The 12,051-nt window shown below is 46.3% G+C and overlaps 1 protein-coding gene across 2 annotated transcripts in view; it reads right to left on the bottom strand.

Moving 5' to 3' along the window:
- Positions 1–12,051, bottom strand: part of LOC114875883 (macoilin-like) — a 63,273-nt gene that overhangs the window by 25,627 nt on the left and 25,595 nt on the right. Inside the window, exon 1 of one of the 2 annotated variants that reach the window (XM_029186685.2) lies at positions 9,267–11,350. The exons of the other annotated variant lie outside the window; for it this stretch is intronic. Coding sequence (XP_029042518.2) covers positions 9,267–10,398 — 1,132 coding nt within the window. The 5' untranslated portion in view covers positions 10,399–11,350. Of the gene's footprint in view, positions 1–9,266; positions 11,351–12,051 lie in introns of those variants that run through there. 2 annotated transcript variants of the gene reach the window in all.

Below are 12,051 nucleotides of genomic sequence, written 5' to 3'. Positions count from 1 at the left end.
AGAAACGAAGCTGTGTGTTTTCGGTGTCGAATCTGAATAATGCCCTCGTCGGGAGCTCGATGAAAATCAACTAAACCCAAACACCGTCAACCCCCACAACCCCTAACCGACTCGACTACTGTGTCGCGTGATCCGGGTGAAATTTATTTCTATTTGTCGTCGAGGGTCGGCGATGATTCGCCCTCGTCGCTAGAAATCCCTTGGAGGATCGTGGGTGTCGCGAGGGAGCGATTTTCCTCGGCACGCGTCTCGCAGTTTTGCGGCTGACACGTTGCGGGAGCGAGCGGATCGACGATGGAGGAAACGAGAGGGGTAGACGAATGGGCAAGGAGTGATTATTGGACACGGGGATCCACGAGCAAACTGAGACGGATCGATCGCATAAATCTCCCGGCACGGTGCGTAATATAAAGTCGAAGCCTGGGCCCGGCCAGACGAAGCACCAACGACTGACATAAATACGACTTAGCCAGTCGCGATCTACGCCGACTAATTGAGAATTATTCCCCGGCAATAGCGCCGTGCCACCGGCGCACCGCTAATTTCCTTGAGTTATCGGAGGAAATCCTGTCGAGAGGAACGCGACGGGATTACGTTGCTCCGACGGTATTGCTTAAACATAACGCACCGCTGAATTACGTTCGAACGGAATTAGAAAACGTACGCGATATCTCTTCTACGGATGGCTCTGGAATCTTAACCGGACGAACGAACGATACGGTGATGATTGTTTTTTACAACCTTTCGACGAACGTGCTTAAGACTTGATAATTATGAATTTAGCAATTTAAATGAGAAACAATTTATTTCCAACCGTACGCTTCCAATTACCTAAATTTGTAAAATAAGATTTAATAGCGTTATCTGTTACCATCATCTGTGAAATTCGCTAATAAATTGTAAGGAATATTAGCACTATGAATTGTACGTCTCAAAGACTATTATTGTTCGAGTAAACGAAGCAACAAATGTGGGCTTCTTGGGATAAGATGAAACGATATAAGGAACACGCTGATTTCATAAAGAAAGAATCAGCTTATTAGCAGTGACTGGTGCGAGCCGACTAATTACGAACTCCACGCGAAGGAAACGGTAGAACAGCGACAGAGGCTCGTGAACGAAGAAGAATACTCCCGTGAATTACGATTACGAGATTCGCACAGTGTAATTGAAGAATTTTTGTTGTTCGATCATAGAAAGATTGTTCACTTTTTCAACTCGAATATATTTTTCTACCATCCTCGATGATTCAGGATTTAAATATTTAGAAACTACGTACGAAATACCTTTCGTATGCAGAAGGTAAAATTATGGGGTAAAAGATATTGTTCCACTAATACCTGTTTTCCCACAGGATAGCAACAATGAAACGTGTTTAATTTCTGGTTTGCCATCCGACTTCCTTGACGCGACGTTCGTTTCTGTACGCACAAAGTTTCACCCCTTCGCCGGGTAAATGATATCATTAACATCACTTTACGTCCAATTTGAACGTCCGTGACGTTTTATTATAACTCGTACCCGATCGTTTCGCTAGCACGGTCGCTACCCCGTAATACAAAGTTGCACGAACCCGCGGCAGCGTCATAATTTTCTGCCCAATCGAGTCTTTCTTGCGTGCATTAATAGCGGCCACGGTTATCCTCGATGGATGTTACACGTATAGGGCCAGGGCGCAGACACGGAATAAATCGAATCCACCATTATCCCTTGAAAACTACCGTGCCATGTGTCTGGCTATCGCGTCCGGTGTCACGAGTTTACTTGTTTACCGTCGCCCTCAAGATTTCCGCAACATGTGTCCCTTTGTCCCGTCGGCACGGCAACGCGAACGGATACGTCTATATTCCCTGTCGTTTCCAACCGAATTTGAAAATTAACATCGACTCCGATGTAAGAATCGTGAGGGAAGAAAAGAGGATCGACGCGTAACGGAGTTGCAACAAGATTCCTATTTCGGTTTCCACGGAGTCGACGGGAAGAATAAGTACGTCAAGAGAGTCGGGTGTCGTTCGAAAAGGCAGCACACACTTGTTTGAAAACCGAATGGTCACTTAACGCAGCGGGGGTGCCTGGTTTACGGAGTAAAAAGTTCAGCCGGCATCCGGAGCCTTTGTAAAGGGGAGGGGCTCGACTGGTGTTTTGTTTGTTCGGCAAACTGTCACAACAACTCGAAACGAACAACCCACCCTCTTTTATCTTCTCTTATCCTCTTCTCGGTCGTTCTTTTTAACATGGACGATCCGGAAATTCGAGTGGCCCTTTAACGTGACTAATACGTGTCGTCTGTGGCCGAGAGCAAGAAAAGAAAGCAACAAACGGAGGAGAAACGACGCGTCATGTTCGAGGGCCAAGAAAATAAATAGTTGGCTAGGATATTTTCATTTGAAAAAAAATTAGGATTAGAGAAGATTTGAATTGTATGAAAATCGACGTGAAATTGAAAGTTTTTCGTTCGAAGAAATGAAATAGCATTTAAGGGACTGAAATAACGAAACGAAATGTTAGTTGGTTAGGAAACTATTCTGACCACCTTTTCAGTAGCTCGATCTCATCTCCGAAGTGCTCGTTGACCGCGGTTGAATCGCGTTGCGTAATCGTATCGGTGAAACGCTAATGGGACGTCGGACAAATGCGCTCAATTACGTGGCGTACAACCGCGACGCTTAATTATAGAATCGTACGCGGCAAACGCGAGCGTAAATATTTTCATCGCTGCTCGTTCCATACTGACCGTCAGAGAGCGAAAACCTCGTTATTATGAGTGATAATTTCAACCGCTACCGGGCTCGCGCAACAATGTTAACGAACGACTGTCGTGTCCGAGTTAATTACCTGTTGATCCGTTTGTCGTTACCGCGAGCGTGACAATAAACGATTCGGGACCAAGAAAAAACCGTACGGCTAATAAGCGTCCAATTAATAATCGAAAAATTACCTAGTTGATTGATATGAAATATGAGGTTGCGCAACTTGGATGTTGATCAGAAAAGAAAATTTATTCAAATATATTCATTCTACTTGGAAACCTGTGCATTGCAGAAATAATGAATGAACTGTAAGTGTAATTTATTGCATTTCAATTGAGTTGAATGAAATAACCATATATCCTAATTTCGAGTTATCCTTCCGTTCTCTGTTCACCTTTATTTCATGTAAGCGATCCTGTGAGCGAAGTTCCTCGATTGTAAAAGAAGAACAACGAGAATTTTTTGTTCCACTTTGAATACCGATGCTCGCAGTATCCGAGGCTATAGCCACTCTCGTTGAACCCGTGTATATTTTCCTTGACAAACCTCTTACATGCTGTAATCGATTTCTAACAACGTCGTAGCTTTGGTTCACGGTCTTTAACACGGCTTCCATGCCGGAGAAGCGTCGTTACGCTCGATTGTCCTCTCGTCTTGGACCCGCAAAAAGGATTACCATAGAGCTGTTTACGATGCAGGCGGTGCGGTCAAGTTTATGGCATTTTACGGGATCCATAGATATCGTTCGTAGGCTAGTCGAATAAACTTGGAGGTATCGTCGGATAAAAAGCTACTCGAACGGGTGTTCTACGAACGAGTACTCGCATGATTTACGGTTTCGTTCGTTGACCAACGGCCAAAGAAGAAAAATGAACGTCCAGCGTAATTTCGCGTAAACACGAAAACGCGAAAGCCGCTGTACAGAGTAGAAGCGAACCGATAAAAACACGCAAATAGCAGGAAAGATCGGTGAAGCGAACGGAGAGATACAATTTGCCGATCGATTCCTCGTTTCCGAGTTAAACCAGCCGAATCGGCGTCGGTTTAACGCGGCTTATTAACGATAGAGAGCGACGAGTTGCTCGTTTTCAACCCGTGAAAACATTTCCTTTTTTTTCATAGAATATCCTTGTTAGAAATCAAACGGGAAGACATTCTTTACGAGTGGTACAATTTTCTCGACACGCGATCAACAGGTGAGCAATGCAACGGTTCGACGAATTAGTACCGTTGAATCATTCCTGTAATTAGCTTTAATCGAAAAATGATTCATACGTTCGATCTGGTATCAAGAGCGAATGGTAATCAGTTTCGTTCTGCACAGGTTTGATAAGTAATTACAGGGATACGTTGCTCCGAAGAGAAACTGAAAAAAGAGTATTTATGGTAAGAATCGACTCGTTTCGATGTTCAACTCTTTACGATCATTCTCTTCGAGACTTCTCTTCGAGGCGATCTGCGACGAGGGCACATATCGTCAAGAATCTAACGACTGGCTTCCACGGTAAATCGATACCTGCCTCTCGATTCTCGTAGAGGGCAACGTCGATGCGATTGCAGAACGAACAGGGACCGACTGGTAGGCAGAGAGAAAAGGAGGTACGCATCAAAGCGAAGGGAAGATGAAGAAGAAGAGGAAGAAGAGATAAGAATGCCGCGTAAGTATAGAGAGCATAATAATCAGAAGTAAATTGCGGATACGTGAGGCTACCGTGTTGTAGAGGGCCCGGGGGCCTCGATAACCCTTTCTGTCTCTCTGTTTCTTTCGTTCTTCTGATATTCTACAAACGCGACCAACCTTATTCCTGCAAGTTTCGTTTGTATTCGTACATCTGAATTCTTACATTTGGAACACTGTAACGTTATGTGAGCAAGAGTATCCCTAGGTACTCGATACCATGTTTCTTAAAATAAAAATTTATGTATAAGATTGTAAATATTAAATCTTCAGTGTAAATTAAAATATCCTAGCTACTCGATACTATATTTCCTGAAAATAAAAATTTATATATAAAACAGTGTACACTAAAATATCCTAGCTACTCGATACTATATTTCCTGAAAATAAAAATTTATGTATAAGACTGTAAATATTAAATATTTAGTATACACTAAAATACTCCAGTTATCCACACCTGGATAAGTTAAACTACACATTGTTTAGGATAACAAATATTGTAAAATGTATAGATGGGTATTAATAAAAATAAATGAATTTGAATCTACTGTTGTTCGAATACTTTGTGTGTGTACCTTGATGTACGTGCAGGTACGTAGCAGGACACGGATAGCATTATACGTATGATCAGAAATACCTAACCTACCGGTAATCTAATTTGAATCCCGAAGCCCTTCGTTTCACCGGTAATGGAACACGTATCGAATAATATTACGAGCGATTCGATTCGATATCATTTGTAATTCCGGTCCCGAGACCGCAACGGGGTCCGTTCGAAGAAGGTAGAAGGCCGTCTGTCGGTGGGTCTGATCAGTCGTGTGAACAACATATTTTATGCGTATTCCGGGTGGCACGGGGGATACAAGGGAACGAATAGACCCGCAAAAACACTCGCCGACGTAACCCCCAGCAGACTCGCGAGTTCTTCGGGTAATGGAGATGATCAAATTCCGTGGGGTTAGATCGGTCTTGTACGTGATAATACTGCATTAACCCTTTCATTTCGAATATTTGTAACCAACCCGTTTGTACCATAAAATAATATGTTCGTTTTTATTACAAGCTTTGTCAGCAAGTCCTTCGCTCCCCTATCGTCTTTATCCGAGCATCGATAGAAGGATCCTCAACGATCTAATCGAACTTCATTAATTTCAACCCGTTTTCAATACGCGTGCGGCCAATCACGGAACCTTATAATGCTCCCCGATGCCGCTGCCTCTTTGCCTAATGTTAGCCCTTTTAAAGAACGTATCATAAATTGCGTAAAGCGAAGGCGCACCGGGTTTTATGCCGGGGTGCCCGAGGCGAACCGTTCCCCTTCTGCTCTCTCGCCTTTCTCTACTCCTCCGTACCACGAAACACGCTCTTACGAGCCGGTCAAATGTAAAATTTCTCCACGATACACAAGAAACGATTGTTTGATTTTTAAGAAGAGTCACAATGACACCAATTAAAAAAAAAAGTGATTCTTTTACGAAACGTTCGATAGCTCCTCATGAATATGTAATTAAGGATTTCATTTGCTATGTTTGAGCACCCATTTGCATACTCAGTCATTTGTGCCAATTTCGAGGAAATTATCTGTCAGAAGAGATTCTACTCCTGTCGAGTTGCAAATTTCCATTCACACCAGTTAGTACCAGACAGTTTGTGCAAATTGCACGAGCTTTGGAAACAATTTCTAAGACTCGTTTCTCGGTCCTGACCGAGTTTCCTTCTTGAAAACCGCCGAGAAGGAAAAGCATCTAAGATATTCGTTTGTCGAAATGTATCGCATATTGGCTGACACACCGTGGCCGTCGCCATCGCCGTCGGAAGTGGTGGTTCGCGTTTTCTGTATCACGCTATATGCAAATGAGACATATGCTCTCGCCGCGGCACATAATAAATTACTCGTGTAGAAATCGCTTGTGTGTAAGGAAGGCCTAAAATTACGTACTGGTCCTCTGACCAGAAACACACATGGACAAAGGTAAAACACCACACGTGTGTATATTTTTGCTTCTCTTACGGGATAATACCTGGCTTTTACCCTCGAAACGTAATCGGCAAACTGTCCTTTCGTCGGTGAACGATGTTCTTTTTTTTTTTTTAAAAAGCCGACTCATTTTCATTTTTATTGTTATTCGCCTCTGTCCGGGGAGGTAATTGGACGCGAACGGAAGTGCGGTATGAAGATGATGAACGATGTTCTGATGCCCGGACAATATCCGGCTGACTAAGGTCACGGCCTTGTTTGCTCGTTATTACAGCGACGAAGATATTATTTTGGAGGTCGTTTTAAACTGCTCGATTAATTCAGAAAATTTGAAAAATCTAAAGAGGATTACTCCTAACACAATGTGACAAAGAATAAATGGGATAAATGAAATCTTTGCACGGTTTGTCTTTTGTTGCTCGTGCTCGATCGTTACGCATTCGGAGAGCTTTCACTCCGCGTGAAATCGACTCCGCGTGTCCTTACGCGAGCGATGTCCTGATCCTCGAGCTACCTGATCCGGTCAGTAGATTTGCTTCTCTTATTATCGTGCCATCGTCGTGACTCAGAACGTTTCAGATGTCTCGTTCAAGGATAGGAAGGTGCTTTCGTCTTTCCATACATGAACGAAGAAAATCGGCTCCGTAAAGCGGGCAATAACGTTTCAGGAGCGTCTTGAAATCCGCTATTTATGCCAGCGCCGAGGAACTTGGCTGTTTACGCGGCCGACTAGGGAAAACGAGGGGAAAAAAGAAAAGGAATCGTTTCCTTTTCTCGGGTAAACACGCAGCCGGCGCGCCGACTGAGAAAACCGGGGGGTTGTAAAACAATTTGCCGAACCCTGTGATAAACAATGGACGATCACGAGGATGGTCGTTCGAAGGACCTTCGAAAAACCTCCCTCTGCCAGACGCGTCCGCAATTCTCCTTTCATAAACCCTTAATTTTACGATGATTATTGCGGCCTCCGTCTCTTTCTCGACGAATTTTAATCCCGCCAACTATCCCAAATTCGATTTGCCGCCTTAGTCCCGAAACGTTTCGGGTCACCGGTTACGGAAAACTGGGTTTTACGATTCCCTGGGACGAGGACGAGCCTGGAAAAAGGGGCGAATGTTTGCGTGGTCCCCTCTCGGGGCTTTTGCCGTCCAGGTAATTGGATTATAGAAACAGACGAGAAGGAAAGAGAGAAAGATTGCCGACGCGGATGGGGTCTATGTTTACACGTCGATTTTACAGAATATTATCTGTAAATCCAATTTTTTCGAGTTATACCGCCTGCTTTCCACCGACAGAGGGGACGAAAATTTTCTCGTAAAAGAGGAAATTCTTGTTTTTATCCCGCTCGTTTCGCTGGCGCAAAATTATAATTCCATTAGGGCTTGGAACGTCTCAATGATGGGTACCGGCAATTAACCGCGGATAGAGCTTTTACAACCGACCGTTCCATCTCCGCAGGGAAACGTTTAGTGGCAAGTTCGAACGATCCTCGATCCTCGTGCAATAATTCGTGAATCTTTGTTAAAATCGTTGCGAAAAAAAAGAAAGAAATCTGGAGCCCCACTTTCAAATCTACGAAGCGACAAATCGCGAAAGACAAATGGAGAAACAAACTTCATCCATTCTGGGATCGGTTCGATACGCGTAACAAACGTCGATTCACGGTTCGTCTTGGCTAACGATCCAGAATGACACGCGAATCGTTTCACGGGGTTCCGTTGACCGGGAAATAGAATAAACACGGATCGATATCCTCGTCGATATCGCGGCTCGACACACGGCGTGTCTTGCGTATTCCATTAAGCTGGTCGCGTAATCGCGCACTTGTCCCTGGTGCACCATCAATCCTGGCCACGCAATCTCCTCGCAATCGTTGCAAGATTAATACTTCCGTATCCAGGAACGAGCCGTTGAATAAACTCGACGGAGAATACCGACTGAAATTGCGAGTGAAAACGAGCAACCGAGCGGTCCGCTGCCAGAAAAATTGTCATCGTCGTTCAATTACGGTGCAACAGACAGCGCGAGCAGATACTAATATTAGTAGCGTTCGTAGAAGCGTGCTTCTGGAAAGTAGCGTTTCGAGCGTGCTCGACGACTCTGGTACCCATGTTTTTCCTCTTTGAACACTGTTACTCGGCTTATCTGCCGACAAAAGAGCATCGACATTTATTTGAGGACTGATAAGCATTCGAAGGTTCGTTCCACATTCCTGTTCGATTATTTAACCCTTTGAGAACGAGAAAATAATTTAAACGAAAGTTAGATGTGCTTTGCACGCAAGGAGTTGAAAAAGAACAAAGTACCGCGTCTTTTAATGCTGCATCCGTCACAGATGGTTGAAGAGCGGACAAAGATTTCGGTACTCCGAAATAATCACGTGCTTTCTGGAGGACCCGGAAGTTCTTCAGAGACCATTGAATAACGTTTACAACTGTCGATATCATCGTTTCATTCTAAAGTGACGATTGTATATCAAGAAACAAGGGATTGCCTGTTTCAGAGAAGGAAATCGACTCGAAGAGCTTCAAGGTAAAAGATTCAATTCGAAACAATGAAAGCAAACGTGTCCTGGCGAAAAGGAACCGAATCGCAGAACGTCGATCGACGTCCGGAAAGAACATCGATCAAAATTAAGCCCTGCATTCATGGACGGTGTCCAGGTGGGAGTACAAAAGAGCGGTTCTACCATTAATAAGAAACCGTCCATTCGATTCTATTAAGGCCCGGTTCGGTCAATGTGAAATCTGCACGTGCGAACAAACTCTATCCGACATTGTTTCACGACACGGTGACGTTCACTCGATAAATTTCCATGATAATTTCCCATCCTAAAGATCCTTCGATTCGTAGAACTCACCTTGACTATGCTCGCCGGCGTCGAACGTTTTGCTGGTCATTTGAAACAAAGCGTCGAGAGGGCTTCCTTGGCCTGTCGTCCTCTTCCCGTGGTGCCCGCTCTGCGAGCTATGCTGCTGCGACGTTTTCCTCTTGAATTGTTGCTGCTGTTGCTGTTGTTGCTGTTGCAAGGCCGCGTGATGGAGACCGGGATGGATACCGTGATGCAGGCCGTGATGGTGGTGAGCCAGGGGGTCCGGACTTCCGGAATCGGAGACGGAACTTCTGCCGGACGAAGAGGAGCTGCTGAGAGGTGGCTCGCTGATGGAGCCGGACATGGACGCCAGGGACATACCCATCAGAGACAGGTCCCTGGGCGCGGTCGAATGGTTGTGATGATGATGATGATGCAAGTGGTGATGCTGATGATTCGACTGTTGCTGTTGCTGCTGATGAAGATGGTGACGATGATGATGGTGATTTAAGTTCGTCTCGACCGTGTCCCAGGGACGAACGATCTTCGCCTTAGGTCTGTGCGACAGAATGTCGAGAATACTGAAAGACTTGACGCCTCGTTCGTTACTCTCACGGTCCCTGTCGTCCTCCTCGTCCGAGTGCTGCATCTGCACCATCTTCAGACGTTTCAGAGGTTTGAAATAGTCGTCCGTGGCACCGGCCGCCGATGCACCGTTACTACTGCTTCTGCTGTTCATCTCTTCTTCATCCTCCTCCTCGTCCTCTTCGTCCTCCCTCAACGTGGTAACGGAATCACCGCCACTGCTCTCGCGAGCTCTAACACTTCTACCATTCGACGTCCTGAAATCACCGCTTCTCGAGTAGCTGTCCTCGTCGTCGATCATCGAGTCCCTCGGATAACTTCTTCGAGGGCTCAGTCTGTCCGGGTAATCTTCCCTAGATTGCGACAGTCTTTCGTCCTCTTCCGCGGTAGGGGTGACTACCACGAGAGGTAGAGGACTCGGACAACCGACAGAGATCTCGTCCTCGTCGTCCTGCACATCGCCTCGACCAGGGGAGCCTCTGCAAGGTGTCCGTCGGTGAGCAGGCAAACCTAGGCAACCCGGCGTCGTCGCGCTGGAGGACACCGTCGTAGACGGTGACATCGTGTACGATTCCGTCATTTCCGTGGTACACATTACTGAAGAAGGATCTTTAGGCCGGCTTATCCAACCTCGATCTTCCAAAGCAAGGAAACTGGTGAACAGTTACGGAGCAGTCGAATTAGTCCACAAGCTCGTCCGATCCTCGCGTTTCACCCATTTACAAATAAACAACGTTCGAACCGTGGATGCTCAGATTATTCGATCACTGTACATGATTTCAGCACTCGGCAGCATCGTAGCACCGTTCACTGTACCCTGTTCCGTGATCATCGAAACCCGGCAGAGAGTCTTGGTACCGAATTGTCACGAGGATTCAGCTCAGAGGAGCCGGTACCCTTTGCCTCGACCAACTCATTTCGATTTCACGCGCGATCAAACACTCACCGCCGCTCGACTTTTCCACGCAGTTTTTGCTTTCAACGATGCACCGTCATGGTATTTCCCGCTGATCGCCCGTAGTCATCCTTCCATCCAGTTTCTCTCGCATCACGGAAACCTCTCTCTCAGAACTCCCACTGTTCCCTCCGTCGTTGCGTGCCTGTCATCCTTGGAATGCTTGATCTTCCTCAAACAAAAGGAGCACGAAACCAGTGCCGCGAACACCGACTTACCGCGGCTATGTCCGGAATAGATCCACAACAGGTGTTCAAGAGACTCCTCTCAATCCTGAATCACCACCGTAAGTCATCGTATCCTCTCTATACCGATCGAGTAGTACCCTCTCTCGTGTCTGCTCCGAAACGAACTGTCAAGTTTATATATCGTTCGCACCAGAAACCGGATTCACACGCGGGAACGATTCTCGATGTTTACGTTACCGACACTGACGCGGTGGCTCCAAGTGAGCTGATTCGCGAAGGCAGCGATCGACGCGATCATGTCGAACGAAGGAAACGGGAACGAGCGGTCGGTTCGCGGACGAAAACGTCAATACGTGGTGGATGGTAAACGAGCTACGGGTTTTCGAGGCTCGCTATCAGGCCAGTCCAAGCCAGTGACTCGAAATGGTACGGACGGGGACGGGGATCCCGGGCCGGTGTTCCCGCAGGGGCAGTCGCTTCTCTCTCGACCGCCTCGACGCGATCGTAGGAGGGAGCACGAACGTTCCCTATCCCCTACTACGTTTCCTCCAACTTCGCACCACCTCTGTCGATGGGACGAGCTTAGCTGGCTCGTGTATGGGCGGCCTCAGAGATAGCCCTGCCTATCCTAACCCCCTCCCAAACAGATTTAACCCAGGCCCCTACGACACGGCAAAATGACGCTGGCTCGATGGAATTTTTACGAGACGTACTTAACGTCCTGTGGCGCTGCTACGAACGGCCCTTTTCGTCCTTCCTCCTTTTCCTTCCTCTCTTTTCCTCCCTCCCCTGCCTACCCCCTGCTCGCGAGTTCGTCCAGCCGGCTCCGAACGTGGGATTGACCCTCCACGACGAAAACGCTCGCCTAACGAGGCCCACCGTGATTTCATCCCACCCGGACTGCCGATTTCTAAGTTCCGCTCGACCAGGCTACGCTTATCGGGCGGTACTGGCGAAAATTAAAGTCCAGGAATTCGATGAGTCTCTCTTGAACTCCAATCCCATCGCTGCCTCTACTGTTCGCGTGTTTTAAAGTAAATTCAACGGATCGCTTCGATTTTCATTTTCTTTTATATTCGTGGAATCTTATGTTAGATTAGAGTGT

This window comes from Osmia bicornis, chromosome 13 (genome assembly GCF_907164935.1).
Source record: "Osmia bicornis bicornis chromosome 13, iOsmBic2.1, whole genome shotgun sequence".
Classification (NCBI taxonomy): Eukaryota; Metazoa; Arthropoda; class Insecta; order Hymenoptera; family Megachilidae; genus Osmia; species Osmia bicornis.
This window is presented reverse-complemented; position numbering and strand designations above follow the sequence as displayed.